Consider the following 18,299-nt stretch of genomic DNA (forward strand, 5'->3'; position numbering starts at 1 on the left):
ATAAACTCATTTAAATAGCTGCATACTAGTTGGCGCTCCCGAAGTATGTGAACCAAAATAGCAGACACCGGAACATAGTACGTGTACTAGGTTAGGCCATATTTTTATGCCAATTTTCCTTATTTTAGTCCTACTACGAGTTCAGGGACTAGGCAAGTGACTCCTATACTATGTACCTGAAATTGTGGCCTAGCCCTAACCTGGTACACATACTACGCTCGAGTGTTTGCCATTTTGATTCACATACTACAGGAGTACCTACTAGTTTACCTTCCAACAAATCACCATTTATCCACTTACCTCAATAACAGTGGAACATTATACGGCATCAGATCAGTAAGAAAATTATAAGCAGTTGATATGTGTTGCCTTGTATGAAAGCATGATAAGTAGATAGACGCAACCTTTAGTTGATAAAATACTAAAATCAATATCATCATGTAAATATTGTCATTATCAAAAATCGTTCGGTCTACGCATTATTACATTTTATATTTAAAATATTTTATTATCCTAAATGAGTTTATTATCATTAAGCAAAAAAGCAAAATCACAAAAATCTTCATTATTCCGAGAATTAGACATAAACATCTATAAAAAAAAAAGATATAAATTTCAATAAGCAACTGTACACTTACTAATATTATGTATCATGTTAGAATCTAGTAACCATCGCCAATAAGTTCACATTATATTTCTACCTGATTATGAAATGTGTAGTCAGAAAATCTGGCATCAGAGCTGAGCAATTCATCAATGGCTAAATCTGGAGAACAAGTTGTTATGCATCGACGAATAACTGCAGTAAAATTCTTTAGCCATATTTGACGCGTTTTTACAGTTATTGTTGTTGGTTCGACTAGTTTTGAGGCAAGATGCTGACGATATAGAAGATATCTGTAAAGGAAATTTGATATAAAAAATGGACTCGGGATATTTTTTTTTCTAAGTGGGAGATGCTTTGACCATTTATGTAGTAGTAGTACTTACATATTTATTCTGGAGGAGAGAAAAGAATAGGAATGGGACGCTTAGCACAATGCTACTGGATATCATCAAGATGTCAAAGGTGACGTGACACGTGAAAATTGAAATTTTAAGTAGTCGCTTAGACAATTTTTAATTCAGATTCTCAGGCATGGTTGGAAACATTATCTAGCAATTGATTAGTTTTTTTGTTGTGTTTCTGAAACTTGGGTACAAATTAAACAACTGAATGATTATTTTGTCTTTCTAAAAGTTTTAATTCAGTTACAAAGATCGAAAATGAGTCCTGAAAAGAGAAACTAAAATTAGCTCTCAATACTTTTGCATTTTACAATGATGGTATCAAGAAGTATCCAAATAATTATTTCGAGGAAAATGAATTATTTGAATATACTTTTTTTTATTATTAAAAAATTTTGCGAATCTGATTATAAAGTCCCACCTTAGCCATATTTGTCTTCTATCATTTTCATCACCCACATCCACAATTGCCTTTTCATAATAATCCAGTATAACGTTGACAGATTCGCTGGATAAATCGAGAATTACACTGAAAAGAACATGATTCACCATAAAGCATTGTTCAAAAATGAATAGAATCCAAATAAGAATTCTATTACGATTTCCAGGGTGTCCATAAAGTCCCTTTATATTTTCAATTTTGTTACAAAGTCAGGTCTAAATATATCTTAACCAGGTTTGTTGTTTTTTAATCAGTGAATTCAAAAGTGTTTTTACTTCATCGATCTTGATAAGTATGTTGATAGGTGTTTGTTTGTCTGTCAGACACTTTCGTATGTTACGCAATATCTCACGAAAGCGAGGTAGAATCTACTCCAAATTTTGCATGCGCATTCATCATATATCGGACCAGAAGCCTATTGATTTTGGATGAATTATGTCGTATAATTAGCGAGTTATTAATTAATAAGTGATGGGACATGCAGTGTCGCTATTTAGTCAGAGCGAAGGAATCGAAACCGCAGAGACGGTCTCCGATCGCTAGCTAGTTTAATACATCTGTAAGGGCCGAAACAATATATGACATCGATAAATACCATTTGCAATATTAAAAAAAATTGAGACACCCTATATATCTTAACACTCATAATTTCAACAGCCTTGATCTATTTCACTTACATGTAAATCATCCATAAATACGCTTTGTTCTTCCCAACAATTTTCCAACTAATTTCCGGTAAAAGAGAAAGATGTTTGTCAGTTAATGAGTCCGATAATCTCAATAAGTAGTGAAATAATTTCTCCAATTCTGATAAATTAATCACATCTATATCTGAAAAAGAAACCAAAATGAAGCAAAAATTGAGAACCTAATATTAATATTAAAATCAACACTTAGGGTGTAATAAACTAGGCAATGCCGAAACCTGGTAACTACAGGGTGGTGGCTAGAAAACAGTACCAACTTAAAACAACCTAGAACCTAAAAGAAAGCACCCATTTTATTTGTGATGTCATGTGACCTTCAAATTTTCTGGTTTTTTATTGACCACCCTGGTGTATTTCACATGGTGAATCTTGATTTTATAAAAAAACTACAAAACTTTTACCTATTTTCAAATGAGCTGAAGCACAAGTTTCAAAATACAGAAGTGCAGCATCAATGTCCGAGGATTCTTGATTCAATTGAAACAAAGCTGCTTCATAACAAAGTTTTGCATCATATGGATTTTCTGTCACAGCTTCTTCAAAGACCTTTGAAAAAGTAATATTAAATAGATAAGATCTTCTTGCCTGTTTGTCCTATCCATGACTGTTATAATATCCCATTAAAAATGAGTATGCATTAACGATTTGACATTTCTCATTTATTACCACAAGAAAAATTTTTTTTTTATTCTTTCAAACTTAACATAATAATTTTGATATTCCAGTGCCTTTTTTATGCTTTTAATGGCTCAGTTATAGTTACATAGTTTATAGCTTTTTCAAGCTGCAAAATAACATTTCAAACGCCCAAATGTCTGCTTTTCAGGCGCTTCGTCATTTTCTCACACATTTTGACAACAATACCAAACGCGCAGAAATTTCACAGCCAAATAGCATGGGAAACAAGTTTTTTGCAGTTTCCCATGGCAATTCAAAATACTTCATCACAAAAAGAGTACTCCTTCAAATTTGTTGGTTGGAAACATTTCAACTTCTGAAAGCTGAACGAATGCAACAATTCAATATAAATACTTTGCTTGCTACAGTAGTACAGTAGGCTTCTTAGCGCAGTAGGTTGGCATGCATAGATGTATTTGCCTCAACTTTATAAATAACAGTTAGTAAGATAGAAATTTCATTGAGATGGAATTGCAACTTGATTAAATTTAGACAGAAATGTATGCTAGACTGCATTTGAGTTTCAATTCTAATGTTTGCTTTAAACAGGCGTTAAATATGAAAAAGGGTATACTATATTGTATGTTTTTGAGCATTCAATTGCTCGTCAAACCAAGTATATTGCAATCAAAGAATTTGCATGCAAATTGAAAATGTCAATACAGAAGAAACGTACCCAATTCCACCACAACAAAGTTCACAGGGTGTTCCGGGCAAACGAGGACCACCTGGTGAAATTGGACCAAAAGGATCACAGAGGCCCAGAGGACCAAAAGGAATTGTTGATTATGAAAGAATTAATGCAGCAATAGAATCAGGTAATTTAAATTAATATTGGCCGTAAGCATCAGTGGGGCTTGTACAAAGCCTTGTTTGAAGTGGAAAATATTGCAAAAATTACAGTTTTCCCTACATAAGAATATATTGAAGTTTACTTCTTATTGTATATATATATAGTTTACATCTTTTTAAATGATAATATAATGACTGTCAGTATGAATGGACTTGGTATAGACCAGGGATAGCGAACCACTGACCCGCGGGTCACAAAGTGACCCACCGCGTTTTATTCTTGACCCGCCAAGGCACTAATAAAATAAAAATGCTAACATATCACTGATGAGAAGTGATAAAACCGGTCTTAAATTAATCTAACAATAACTAAACTATTATAATGTACCGTCAGTTGGTCATGACTGCGATCGCTCATATTTAAGTTGTTAATTTCCGGGCCGGTATGGTAATTTCCTAAACCTCTAATCTTGGGCGCATGTGTGCACCGTTCGTTATTCAACTATTGGCTCTGACATAACAATGCAATTGCTACTTTGCATTTTATTAGTTTCTCGCCTACAATGCCGTTGAGAAATCAAAATATTCCAGACTTGAAATAAAAACCGAGAAATCTGAAACAACAATGGGGCAGTGTAAAAGTGCCTTAATGTGGTTGAAAGCTGATCTAAAAATATAAAACTATCAGAGTGGAATTCCCTCCAAACTCTTTGGATCCGGAAAAGAATTTGCCGCATCGTCCTAAGCGTTTTTGGCGATTCATATGCGTGTTTTCGTACTCTGATTCCATAAAATCGAGTGAAATAAAAAGTCCCCGATTAAAGTGATGCATAAGTGAAACCCAAAACTACAACAACAGCAACAGAAGCTTATAAGATTTGTTTCAGAAGTTTCTCATAGATACAAACATTGATTAAATATATGTGACCCAATCTCTTCTGTTCCGCGATAAAAATATAATTTTTGACCCATTCATTGGAAAAGGTTCGCCATCCCTGATAGACAAAACTTAATAATGGGGTTTGTGCAGAACATCCAAGTATGTTATGTTGTGAACTTTATTCACTCATTCATTGGTAAAATTAAAACCATGTATCACTAATTTTGATGCTTTTATAAAATTTAGTTTGTTTGATTTGTATTATTACTTCAGCGACCCATACTTTTATATTTAATCCATTGCAGCGATAAATGATCTGCGGACAGAAATGGAAGAGAAAATGAATAATGTCAACAAAACCATGAATGATCTTCAGCAGAGGATGGATAATAGTCGACTAAACTATCAATTATGTAAAACTGTTTTGTTAACATTACATGATGAATTTTTTGTCACAGAGTTCTCAAACATAAAATTAAATGCAAATTGGAAACACAAATAAGATTCGAATCTATAATTCCCAACAAATAGAACTAAATGTAATTTTCATTTTCTAAATAAAATAGTCAACTGCGATGATTCAGAATCAAGAATTTCCAACATTAATATAAATTATTTTCAAACCGAAATACCTAAATTTTTCATTTTCTAAATATAATAGTCAACTGCGAAGTCTTTTACAAGAATAATTGTTATCGGATGGAACTTCGCAAAACCAAAATGAATTTTGATCAAGCAACACAAGCATGTAGAGATATTGGTATGAATATTGGATACATTCAAGATGAAACACATTACCAAAAAATAGCAGAGTTAGTCAGATCAAAATCAACATCATCTATAGGATACTGGACAGGACTATTGTACAAAAACTCAGTGAGTATTTAAATTTGATTCATAACGAATATGGTGAACCAGCAAATATTTATCATTTCTATCACATTAAATTATCATTGACTTATCTCGGATTAGGCTCAGAGCATAGTGCCAAGCATTAGGAATACGCTTGCCCCAGCACCTCTGATTACCCTGCGTGGGTTGGATGGTCCGATCCTGTGTGGGATAACTATGTACAAGATGATTGATAGACTCCTCGCTTCCATAGGGTGGTTCACATAACCACTGGTCAGTTACAGCTTCCTTCACCGTCAAGTTCATGCATCAGAAAACTGGCTAACTAATCCCATACCCAACATGACTGGTACCCGTACAAGAGGCTGCGGTTCCCCATATCATTATTAAGTCGCCTTATCGTCTCACCCTTGATACATATGTAACTCCTATCCTATCTATTTCAGCAACTTGTGACACTTTCTGGAAATCCATCACTATTCACTAAATGGTATCCGGGTACACCCAATAGTGTCGAGCAATACAAAAATGTGTACATTTATGTCAAGAAAGATACAGGAAGTGTAAACCACGGCATGTTTAACTACATTCCAACAGCCACACGACCTGGAGTGTTATGTCAAATCATGTATACTTAAGATCATATTAACAAGCATTGTCTACAGCTTTCTTATTTGTTAACTTCTCCGATCTCACAATACTACAATGCTAGTTATATTGTCAATATTCAAATTACATAAATCGTATCGTGCACCTAATTACAGAATTCCATTTATTATTATCATTTCATGTTTTGATTATTATCTTGCTTGATATCAATCCTCCATGAGATGACTATGGTCAAAATTAATATTATATAAATAATGAAAAATAAAAAAAGTATGGTATATATAAAAGATAGAAATGGGAGAAGCATATTTGATTATTAAAGCAGTTGTTTTGTGGAAAACCGCAAATTTCCATTTTATGACAGTTGAAGGATTAATTAACATTAACAAACAGACAATTTTTCTTAATACCATTAATTCTTTGGAAGGGAATTTGATGAAAAAACAATGTCATGCGCACTCTAAAATAAAGGAAATTGATAACCACTGAAGTATAAAGAGCTACTGAGATTATAAGAATTTTGATGTAGAATTCAGTGTTGGTGCATGTGTATTCAAAATATAATGCAATAAACGTAATAAAGGATCTATAATTAGAAAACATCTCAATACCATACCTGTGTGGCAGCTAAGCTGTCTCCCCTCTTCACCAAAACATCTGCCCACATCATAGAAATATCAGTCACTTTCTTTTTCATCTGTCTTATCGTTTCCTCATTTATTGACATTTTTTGTATCGCAGTAGTTATAGTTTTACACAAAAAACTGTAAATCCAAGAGAAAATTTTTTGTCTCCAATGAAAATGATGTTATAAATATAACTTTGCCATTGACAAGATAGAGTTTGTAAAACCTCATTTGTCTTTTCTTATTTTTTCTAACAAAAATGGAAATGAGATAGACAAGAAGAAATTGAAAACTCAGTCAAACCTTTCCTCTTATTACTAGAATCTTATTATTTTCAGGAACAAATTATTAAAGTTACAAAATTACTGACATTACATTTTGATAAATGTGGAATGAAAATTTACATTTCGTTTTAAATTTGCGATAATTTTTAGAATAGAAAGACATAAATCAGAATGATATGTTTAATTTGTTACTGTATATATGATACTATGTAAATAAAATCATTCAGTTATTCAGTTGTTTTATTCGTCGATCATGGGGGAATGCAACATAGAATTCAATGAAAGGAATAAACAAGTTATAAAGTACTGGTTAGGATGAAGTTAAAAAAATAGAGGATTCTCAATTCTTACTTGCAACTATTAGCAGCGTCCAATTTTTGCTGAGATATTTCCAATCGCAATTTTTCCCGAAGTAATTGTAACGCTGATAATGGATCTTCAGTTGATGAAGAATTCTTGATAGCAACTGAATCAATCATAATTATAGTAAAATTCGGTGTAACTTTGAAAAATCAGAAAATACAAATGACAGAACTGCCCTAAGGAGTGAAGCCATTGAATGGATCAAATATCTAACTGCTAAGGGTTAGGAACATGATTGTCACCACTCTGATTACATGTGTAAGTTCGCAGGTTTGAATCCTGTGAGAGATAATTATGAGCGAAAAAATGACACGATTACTCGCTGCCATAGGGTGGTTCATGTGACTGCAAACTCATCCCATACCCAACATGGACCGGGAACTGGACAAGAAGCTGTAGTTCACCATGTGATAAAGCAGTCTTAATGGCATTCCCCTCTGCCAGAATAAATATGTGAATCATCTCCTATGATAATACCTATGATATAGTCCTAATTGCCATTATATCAAAATTCATACCCTACAGACACACTCTTATTCTTATATTTTCAAATTTTATCTGTGCGAATTTTTCAGTCTCAACGAAAGAAAATATATTTTCATATGTATTTGGAATGGTAAATTATTTAGTTTGGCCATCCCGGACAATCGCCGTTATCCGAGTGAACAGGTCATAAAGCGTTGAGAATCACCCTCAATGGGCATATTCGATAGTCTATTAGGCTACTCATCGTCAAGGTCAGCATGCAGGTTAGAATAGAAATTTTCATCAAGTTTATTCCTTGAATTAGAGTCAAGCTGAACTTCTAATCCTGGATAAACTTTGATCTCGAGATAATTTCGAGCATTGCTTGCAGAGCTAAAAAGTGACAAAAAATGTTCAAATACGTATTTATTTCATTACAGAAACTCAATTAGGAGAATACCGGATTCAGATTCCGATGTTTATTCTTGGTGTGCATGAAACATTGCAGACAATTTTTTTTTAGACTATTTGAGATGGACAGACATTGATAAAAACTTGGTATTTTTTAGACACTTGCACCTTCCACTGCCTACAAGGCCCTGTAGAAGCAGCCACTAATAACTCAAAATACTGTTATATCGTTATCTGGAAAGACCCAAATCTTTTGGTTTGGCATTGCCTACACATTTTATGATATTCCGGGTGAGATGGACTTATGCGGCATTAATCCAAGATGTTAAATATTATTAAAGTAACCATGAAACCCTTCCTAATCATATTTTGCTACATTACCTCATATTTGGAAAAAAGCACTGTGGAAGAGTATTGAAATGCAAGACGTTTAAATATGCCAACCAAAGATGATTAAGATCAGTCGACGTCAAACATTTATTCAAAGAAGATGTAGAAAAGGTGGGAAACTTCTGACATTGTGGAGAGAATTCTTTTACTGTTACCTGTAGAAATGTTTTCGAATGTTAGAGGGACAAAAGTCGTAAAATAAGGTCAGTCTAGATAAGGGTTATTCAAAATGAACCTTCCGCTCCACTAGGGGACCCCAGAAAGTTTCCCTCTGGGCAAAAAGCACTTTAACTAGGCTTCATTCACGATGACAGATCTAGAATAACATTCCAAGTTATTGAGTAAAATCTTGTCTGATATTATGCAGAAAATTTGGAATTGAAAAAAAAAAAAAATTTCTTTTGAAATATTTTGCTCTTGGTAACGAATTATACATATGGATAGCTATACTATTTCTCATTGTTGTTATTCTTGTTGACGTTATTTGGAAAAAATTGCCAGTACTGCTTGATTTCTCATTTTTAGTACTTGGATAGAAAAAGTTGCAAATTTGCTATTGCTTTTATTTTATTTCTCAAATTTTTCTATGAGACCAATATAATTACGAAAAACTTTTAGGGCTTTAATTAAAGGGGACACTTTTTTATTCCATCACACTGGTCTTTTTTGTCATAATTGGTGCTCTGAGGTCTTAAAATCCTCGTACCGTGACCTTTGATGCACAGAGGGTCATATAGAAATGGTTATCTGGCCAGATTGGTTCAACAGTTATTGTTAATATATACCTTCACCATTGGAGCATTAATAAACATCGTTAGTCAAATGAACTTAACTTATTGAGACAATGTAACTATTTATTACAAAATTCAAATGATAAGAAATATACTTGAAAATGATTAATTTGATCGAAAAAATAATTCTTACTTTCAACAATGGTAAAATCTTTAAGAATTTGGCGATTATAATAATTGAAGTTGAGTTCGTTGCAACACTGTTTGCAAAAGCCATCTTGAAGTAACATCTGGTGATTAACCATTTACAGGGATTCCACCTTATAAAGAGAAAGAATATTGATAACAAACAACAATAAAATTTATGAAAAGGTCCCAAAGTCAAAAACAAAGTAAAAGAATAACGTAAAAATCACCTTCAACATTATTCAGCAAGTTTGAAATGAGTTGATCGTAAAGAAATTCCCTTTTTACAACATTTAAATCCTACGTCGGAAGCTGTAAAACAAGTCAAACAATCTTGTGGCATTATGGAATTAGAGGGGTAGCAAACCAACTCCTGGCAACTACTTGACCAATAGAATGCAATTTGTTCAAATTGGTTCATACTGTTCCCCTACCTTGCCTGTGTCCTCCAGGGATCTTGCTTGTGTCTCAACATTATTCTTAATTTTTATCAGTGATCTTCCCCACAGCTTCAAAATTGTTCATGATAATCTTCATGATAGCGACAAGTCTCCGGATGTGCTTGAGTCCAGAGTGAACACTAAAATACAAAAAAGTAGCGAATTGATGAAACTTAGAACTAACATTGAATGTTGAAAAATCAAAAACTATGCTATTGCGGTAGATGCTGTATCAGCTCAGGTTTTTGTCTTCAATTTCAACTTTGTACATGGTTTACTTTGTCTTGTTCCAGTCTCATTTGCAATATGGAATTGTAGCTTGGGGATCATCTAAGAAAACCTTTCTACGTCGCATCGAAATAATTCAAAACAGCGCTATGCGTGCTGTACTCTTCACTGAACCAATGTCAAAAATAAACCCCCACTACCATAAGATGCAACTAATCAAAATGGCAGATATTTATAAAAGCGAGCTATTAAAACTCATGCACCAGCACCATAAAACTGCCTACTGCATTTTGTCAAACAAATCAGTTGCCAGTGTACACTCTTGTGCAACTCAGTCCGCTGCGTATAGCCCATACTATGTGCCTCGCTATTCCCCCAATCAGCCAATTGTTCTAGATTTATATGGAATGACTGTTATCTTTATTTGTCCATGTTTTTATAATATGCTATCACCATAATAATTTTCATCAACACTGTGGTTTACTTTGTTTCCAGTATTATTTGCTCCCGTCTGACAGAGCAAAATAACTCGGGTCTAGTATAGTTTAGTACCACAGGTACTTCCAGTGGGCGTAGCATAACGATTTTTGCATATGTTATTCCTAACCCCCACCTGACTCTGCCATCCTAAAATTACGTCAATGCGACGTCGCCATCACGTCATAGGTCTCGAAGTATAATTACGATCGCCCGAAATGACATCTGCGCCGTCGATAACAAACTCGCTAAAGCCGGCAAACTCTCTCCTATCGTGATCGTTGTGACGAGAAAACGAGAGAGATAGCTTGCTCGATTTCGGGTGCTCGTCTGCGCGTTTTGGACGACCATTCGCATACTTTGGTGGGCATTATTACGCCACTGTGACGTCGAAATGACGTAATGTTTGGGTGACATAGTCAGGTGAGGGTTAGGATTGACATATGCAAAAATTGTTGAGCCAGGCCAACTAGAAGTGCATGTGGTACTAAACTATACCAGACCCAATAACTCCAGTATGACTTTTTCCCACAAGTTTTTTACCTCAATATCCTCAAGATTCCTTAATAGGCTATTCATCATCAATATATAAATTTGCATAAATGTTGTATTTTTACCCAAATAGTATGTGCACCTTGCAAGAGTCATAGCACAAAATAACTTTATAGCTTATGAACTTTTCCAATAACTGAATAAAGGCAAACTTCATTTAATATTCTGTTACCTTTAATACTGTAATAGTCAATGTTCCATAACAGGCTAATCATCATTGTATTATTATATTCCATATACGTTGTTTAATAATTTTCCAATAATATGTGTTCCTGGCATTGACATTTTTCTGCATAAAATCCATATTATGTATTTCGAGTTCAACTGTTGCTGCGGGGAATCCCCATGTAGTTTGTAGTGGGCGCGGCGATGTGGCTCATCGTGCTAAGCGTTAGGAATACGCTTGCCACCGCATCTCTGATTACCCTGCGTGGGTTCGAATCCCATGCGGGGTAGTTATGTGCGAGAGGATTGCTGGACTCTTCGCCGTCGTAGGGTGGTTCACGTAACCGCTGGTCGGTTACGGCTTCCTCCACCATCAAGTCCATGCTTCCGAAACAAATAACTAACTAATCCCATACCCGACATGGACTGGTAACCGGACGAGAGGCCGTGGTTCGCCATATGGATAAGCCGTCTTATCGACTTTCCTCTCCCCCGGGATAAATATATAAATCCTATCCTATCGTGCTTCGTCCCATCCATACGCTTTGGTCCAAACCCAGGTTCGCGGGCCACATGTGGCCCACCGCTCCATTATATGTGGCCCGCGTCGCATTTGCGCCAACGTAGACAAAAAATCGCATTTGGTGTTGTTTCGTCATAAAAATAACCGGAAAAATCTTTTGACATCTTGTTACATCACGAATTTAACTGAATTGACTAGTGTTATGGCTAGTGAAGTTGAATAATATTGTGCTTGGCTAGTCTAAATTGTCAACTGGCTTTCTATTTTTTTTTGGTCGGGAATATCTGCTAGCAAAATAGGCTTCATAGAAAACTAAAAATCAAATGAGTTGGTTATGCATGATAACTAAATATTATTGTAATGGCCTAACAATATAACTCCTGCGGGTGTTTTTTTTTTGCAACCAGTCTTAACAATAATACAAAAAATGCTGCCTATATATCAGAAAATTTAGTAATTACCCTTCTGTATCTCAAATTAGGTAAAATTCGGTAATCAGTCAATTTGCAGTTATTTGTAGGATATTTTGTAAACATGAGTTTGAAAAGAAAGCTGGTCAATTTAAAGAGATATTTGACTTAATATAGGAAGGAAAATACCACAATCTTTGCTTAAATATGTCTGCAAATTGTGTCGGTAACAATCTAAAACGGCATTTTCTCATTATGTCATCTCATCCGTTATGAAGAGTTCGATATATTACACTAAATGTAGATATAGTAAGATTTTTGCACGTTTTAGTGAGTTTTTTGGTGGTTGTTGCATGTTTCAGCTTGATAAATGACAAGTAATGATCAATGTGATTTGAACAATAAAAGCGTTTGTTTTGTACTGTTCAACTATTCTTGGCACTACTGTGACCCGCGAACATTACAAAAATAATAGTGTGGCCCGCGAGGCTGACAACTTTGGTCCACCCTGTAGGCATCGATGTAATATATTGTGCATAATTTTGATGAATAGGGGTATCTTCAACAGGGGAATACCCCAATTTATAAGTTTGAGTAGTTTCAGGCTCAAGGTGCGTGACAAACTTTATGTATTCCACTTTGATATAAAATAATAATATCGCGTGCCTCTTGTGCGGAAAGGACATGCTATTAATCTTTGAAAATTCAACACTTTATCGGTATACGTAATTTTGATAAATAGGGGCATCCTTGACAGGGAAGACCCCAATCTATAGATTCGAGTATTTTTATAGGCTCAAAGTGTGTGACAAACTTTATTTATTCCACTTCCAGGTAATTTTGATAAATAGGGGTATCTTCAAACAGGGAAAGATCCCAATTCCTAAGTTCGAGTAGCTCTATAGGTTCTAAGTGTGTGACAACTTTATATATTCCGATTTGACATAAAATCGCGTACCTCCTGTGCGGATACCGGTTTTATGTCATATTACCATTTTCAATGAGTTGCATTTACTTTTAAAAATCAGTTGAATAAAACAAATCAGCCGGTTCCGCGTTCATTATTTTGTTTCAGTTAGTATTGTATTATCTACCACTAGAGATTCTTGTATCGATACCCAACACCACTAAAATTTATGAGAATGTGATAGATACTTAGTTTATACGCGTAGAACGGCGACGCTACATTTTGTGAACTGGTAAAACTGTCGTCGATTGTGTCGTGCAGTCCTATTCCCTAACTAAAGTGGAGCCCCAGTTTGAAAAGCCCCTTTCTAGACATTGACAGGGAGAAAAAAAAAGGATGAAAAAAGGGATATGGATAAATATCAAAATCTTATATCGACATAAAAACTATTCTTTGACAGCCTTGCATTTCTAAATCTGGACAAAATGTAAGGAGATCCAAGTTTGATAACAAAATGCAGACAAAGTTACGCAAATGTATTTATTAAAAAAAGTAATAATATGCCATCAAAAGCATTTTTGCTTGCAGTGAGTGTCCAAGTGAAAAATGGAATACAGAAACGGGGCAAAGCAGTGACGGAAACATAAATACAAAGACTGAAAAAATAAAAACTGCTGAAGATCAAAAAAATCTTGGATCTTCTGAACTTCCAAATTTGCAGAAAATGAGATATTCTAGACAAGGATCTTCTCACGAACTCGACAATAATTGAGCATCATTCACAGGAACAAATCGTCTGCACAAAACTTTGGTTTAGGTCGGAAGGAATCATCCAGTTTCTTGACAATAATCTGGTGCAGAATTGATCTTCACAAACACTTTCCACCAATTCGTTAAGGTTACACTTAAACTAAGCAAGTAGTCCTACAATACACCAAGTACTGCATAAAACAAAACAATATTAATTGGCATCTGCAAAGCCCATGAAGGAGCCGAGATGCGAAAATAACAGTTCATGTTTGTTGTAGAACGGAACCTACTGCAGTATTAAACAGTACTTACTGCAAGTTGAGAAGAACGGGTACTGTAGAATATGTGAATCGAAGATATAGCTGAAAAAAAATAAGTGGCAAAGATGTGTAGAAAAGATTAATGTTATGTTATGAAAGTTTTTTTTTATATTCTGCTCTATCACAATGGAAGAAAAGTTTGATTAGGACAAATACAGGCAACCACCCTGCTGTATCCTAAGGGCGCCCACTTCCGAATACCCTACATTTCTATTCTATTCTGATGCAAAATATACTGTATATACAAAAATGTAAAATATTGAGATGCTTAATATAGTAACAAAGATAACCAACCACTCTCCCCTTTTTATTGCAAGAAATTAACTTAAGGAGTTTTGGGCAGCAGACATCCTGCATCCATCTGTAACCATGATGAACATCGAATCTTTTCCGGAATAAAATCTTCAGGTTTCGCATATGTTTTCAGAGTGGTGAGATACTGCAGTAACAGAGAAAACGTATATTAAAACAAACAAATAGTAACAACATTGTGTAGAATGGAAAGGAAAATAGAAAAAAAATTACGAATCAAACAATCCACAATGTCAGTTCTTCTTGCGGTTTCTATACAAGACATCTTGAGTAATTTCCGAAGCAATCAAAACACCTCCAACAGGCAATGCAAGGGTGATTTCAAATATCTGAAGTTACTATAAACTTTATCTGCCTCTCTTAACACAATACTCTATCCTGTTGTTCCTAAACTGTTCTGATGAAGAGACTAAATACAAGTCGATATAAATATTTAACCTGAAATTTTAGATTGAATGTATTCTAAATATGCATGTTACTATTCGATAATAGGAAGAAAAAAATCCAGGAGCCCTAAGTCTGCTGAAACTATACTGAAATCAAATGAATATGAGTTTCTTATTACTTTAAAATGGGACATTCCTACAATAGTGTGAGAAAAAATTTTAAAAGAAAATTTCTTTATTTTTCTTCAGAATGCAAAATAATAGGAATGTCCATAGAATTCAGACACGACGAAGCCCGGGTTTCAGGGCTATAACATGCAGAAAACGCAATTTACTGCTTTAAAATATTGTGAACAAATTGTACAAATTCAAAAACTTGAAGATTCCAGACTTCAAAGTCAAAAATAAAAGAATGACGAAATCAAAGCAAAGGAATAAATTAACAGTTCAAATGATGCTATTTAAATGATTTGGTTTCTGCAGACTAACTATTTAACTTTTATGCTTTTGTGTCGGTGAATCCATATGCACTCAATGCAAGGATGCTGTAGTAAGAGTGGAGATAACTATCCTAGTGATTCAAAAGTCTTAATGCACACTAACACAAAGATATTTCTATAACGTTTCATCTGACATTGAACTTGAAACAATGAAGACAGGCTTTCAAATCAAACTGAAAGACTAGTTCCAACAAGCAAGAATATTAAAACTTCTGGTTTATCACTAGCAAAACAAAGCAGTTTTACAATCCAACACTCTGACTCTTGATTCATTGAAATAAGAAAGTGCATCTGATTTCAGTACTAGTTTAAGAGAATAAACATTTAACTGGGGAAAATACAAGACACATTCAAAAATCTCATTCTATTCAAGCTGGAAAGTTTCTACCTGCATCTTAAGGACATCTGAAATTGAAACTCTCATAATAGCTAGTAAATCTGAAAGTATGAAATTATCACTGTACAAATAATAATAGCTAGTTCTCATAATAGCTAGTTCAAATTTGAACCCATAATCTGAAAGTATGAAAATATGACCCACAAAGAACTTTAAAATGAATGCAATCAAAATAAATCGATTTTACGTACATTTGCAAGAAGCCACATAGTCCCAATTTTTGTACGAAATTATCACTTTACAAATATAACAACTTTCTAATTGCACTCACCTGTTGCCCAGGAAACAAAGTTTAAAACATTTAACCAGTTAAGAAAAATTTATATTTACATCAGTCCACAGCTCACGAGAATATGGTACTGCATCCACTGACCGCCGGGACAGATGTATTGCCTAAAATAGGGATTATTTTCAATAAACATAATTGTCACTTTGTCAATTTCACAAAATCAAAACTTGATACCCGTACCTTTGATATTCTTCCACGAGAGAAAAGTGACGAGACTGATCTAGATCATTTTGTGAAAAAAAAAATATAGAAATTATTAAGTTCCCTCATGAAACTTTTATAAATCAATTAAAAAAGGATTTAAACATTTAACATCTAATTACTTAGCTTTACATACAACTCCTAAGAAAACATGTTGATTACCATAAAACTTGAATAGCAAATATATCAAATATCATTCAAAAAAGATTATTCAAGATTTACTACATTTTCCATATCATCATGTTTTGACAAAATGTAGTTGAAGTTATCCTCCATAATATGGAAACGATTGTTGAGTCATCTCCAAAACTGAGAAAATGTCGGCAAGCCCTGGAATATAAAAAAAAATTCCATAAAATTTGGAATATCTGAGTTAATGTTCCCGAAACCTTGATCTAAAATCCAGATGAAAGTACAGTCAAAATTGAAAAACCAAACAAATATTATTTTTCCATTACAAGATAATTTACAAAGACTGTGTATATCAAATACTAATTCTAAATGCCTATGAAGAACGCTAAAGCTGAAATGTTTCTACAATAACATTTCTAAATTTGGTATACCCTAATGGTCCCTTGTTTGATTGAAAAATTGTTGTCAAAGAAACCCTTTTTCTTGAATATAAATTCACCAAATCAAATACAAATATTTATAAACTTATTTAAATAGATGTTGCATACTAGTTGGCGCTCCCGAAGTATGTGGACCAAAATAGCAGACACCGGAACGTAGTACGTGTACTAGGTTAGGGTTAGGCCATATTTTTATGCCAATTTTCCTTATTTTAGTTCTACTACGAGTTCAGGGACTAGGCAAGTGACTCCTATACTATGTACCTGAAATTATGGCCTAGCCCTAACCTGGTACACATACTACGCTCAAGTGTTTGCCATTTTGAATCACATACTTCAGGAGTACCTACTAGTTTACCTTCCAACAAATCACCATTTATCCACTTACCTCAATAACAGTGGAACATTATACGGCATCAGATCAGTAAGAAAATTATAAGCAGTTGATATGTGTTGCCTTGTATGAAAGCATGATAAGTAGATAGACGCAACCTGAAGTTTATAAAATAGTAAAATCAATATCATCATGTAAATACTGTCATTATCAAAAATCGTTCGGTCTATGCATTATTATATTTTATATTTAAAATATTTAGTATCCTAAATGAGTTTATTATCATTAAGCAAAAAAGCAAATTCACAAAAATCTTTATTATCCCGAGAATTAGACATAAACATCTATAAAAAATAAAAAGATATAAATTTTAAATATAATAAACAATAATAACAATAATAAACAACTGTACACTTACTATTAATATGTATCATGTTAGAATCTGGTATTTTTGATTTGTTCTCTCTATGTGTATACCGGTACTGTTTTAACAATGTTGGCCACGTCAATGTATCAATTAGGCTACCGACCTGCTCACGTGTGATTAGTGTTTTTCCTAATAATTGCTTTTATGAGTGTCCGCACACCGAATTTGCCGCCATGGTTTTGCGTTTGTTTGTATATTAAACCACTTATCACCTTTTCCGCAATGCCCAATCTAGCAATCAGTGTAGTTTTCCATGGCTTGGTTATTCTTAAAGCTTTCATGGCTTCATGAGTATGACTATCGTCGCAAATTTATTACATTCCACTCCCCACATTATCTTTGCATGAGGTTGTAGGTATTGGTCATTATCAACGTAATTGTTGAAAGAGAGTACAACAGCCCGAAAGTTTATTACTATCGTGTATTTTGTTTGTTAAGTTTGGCCCAAGCCTCATTTAATTGGGCTTGTGTTTTTGTGTGCGTGCTGGTGGGCAGGCACATGAGATACTTCATGTTTTAAACTTTTTTGTAGGTTTTGCTTGCCCTCCAGAATTCTCCATTTTTAATTCAGGTTTATTATGGAGTTTTCGAAATAAACTATCTATCTATCTATCTAACCTAGAGCAGTGCTCTTCAACCGGGTATACACTTGTGTATACCAGACCAAAAGTTGGGTATACAACTG

The 18,299-nt window shown here is 34.1% G+C and overlaps 3 protein-coding genes across 4 annotated transcripts in view; 1 reads left to right on the forward strand and 2 right to left on the reverse strand.

Moving 5' to 3' along the window:
* The window catches only part of LOC144424522 (uncharacterized), a 33,938-nt gene extending 26,830 nt beyond the window's left edge, over positions 1 to 7,108 (forward strand). Inside the window, exons 2-3 of the mRNA XM_078113903.1 lie at positions 4,813 to 4,920; positions 5,169 to 7,108. Of these exons, the coding sequence (XP_077970029.1) occupies positions 4,813 to 4,920; positions 5,169 to 5,395 (335 nt within the window). The 3' untranslated portion in view covers positions 5,396 to 7,108. The remainder of the gene's footprint in view (positions 1 to 4,812; positions 4,921 to 5,168) is intronic.
* Positions 277 to 7,361, reverse strand: LOC144424518 (zinc finger C3H1 domain-containing protein-like). Its single transcript, XM_078113897.1, has 7 exons — positions 7,230 to 7,361; positions 6,585 to 6,732; positions 2,559 to 2,703; positions 2,128 to 2,281; positions 1,430 to 1,537; positions 702 to 897; positions 277 to 404 (listed from the first exon to the last, which is right to left on the reverse strand). The coding sequence occupies exons 1-7, from the start codon at positions 7,355 to 7,357 to the stop codon at positions 297 to 299; spliced, it is 987 nt and encodes a 328-aa protein (XP_077970023.1). The 5' UTR covers positions 7,358 to 7,361; the 3' UTR covers positions 277 to 296.
* Positions 7,362 to 7,952: 591 nt separating this feature from the next.
* On the reverse strand, positions 7,953 to 11,958 carry LOC144424538 (uncharacterized). 2 transcript variants are annotated; one of them, XM_078113922.1, is made up of 5 exons: positions 11,294 to 11,958; positions 9,859 to 10,004; positions 9,432 to 9,558; positions 8,499 to 8,662; positions 7,953 to 8,099 (listed from the first exon to the last, which is right to left on the reverse strand). In XM_078113922.1, exons 2-5 carry the CDS (start codon positions 9,897 to 9,899, stop codon positions 7,964 to 7,966), a joined length of 468 nt encoding a protein of 155 aa, XP_077970048.1. In that variant the 5' UTR covers positions 9,900 to 10,004; positions 11,294 to 11,958; the 3' UTR covers positions 7,953 to 7,963. The 2 variants fall into 2 exon arrangements, with proteins under 2 accessions (XP_077970048.1, XP_077970049.1); XM_078113923.1 differs by lacking the exon at positions 11,294 to 11,958 and adding an exon at positions 9,655 to 9,736 and having other exon boundaries at positions 9,859 to 10,070.
* Positions 11,959 to 18,299: the final 6,341 nt, after the last annotated feature.

The sequence above is a fragment of the Styela clava genome, chromosome 6 (genome assembly GCF_964204865.1).
Source record: "Styela clava chromosome 6, kaStyClav1.hap1.2, whole genome shotgun sequence".
In the NCBI taxonomy this organism is placed as follows: Eukaryota; Metazoa; Chordata; class Ascidiacea; order Stolidobranchia; family Styelidae; genus Styela; species Styela clava.

Coding starts and splice junctions, on each gene's coding strand:
- LOC144424518 (XM_078113897.1), bottom strand. CDS start 7,357: ATGATTGATTCAGTTGCTATCAAGAATTCTTCATCAACTGAAGATCCA. Junction 2,704..6,584: donor ACAGCTTAGCTGCCACACAG/GTATGGTATTGA, acceptor ACTTTTTCAAAG/GTCTTTGAAGAAGCTGTGAC. Junction 405..701: donor ACTACACATTTCATAATCAG/GTAGAAATATAA, acceptor TATCAACTAAAG/GTTGCGTCTATCTACTTATC.
- LOC144424538 (XM_078113922.1), bottom strand. CDS start 9,899: ATGTTGAGACACAAGCAAGATCCCTGGAGGACACAGGCAAG. Junction 9,559..9,858: donor CCCTGGAGGACACAGGCAAG/GTAGGGGAACAG, acceptor TCTCTTTATAAG/GTGGAATCCCTGTAAATGGT. Junction 8,100..8,498: donor TGCTTTTTTCCAAATATGAG/GTAATGTAGCAA, acceptor GTCACTTTTTAG/CTCTGCAAGCAATGCTCGAA.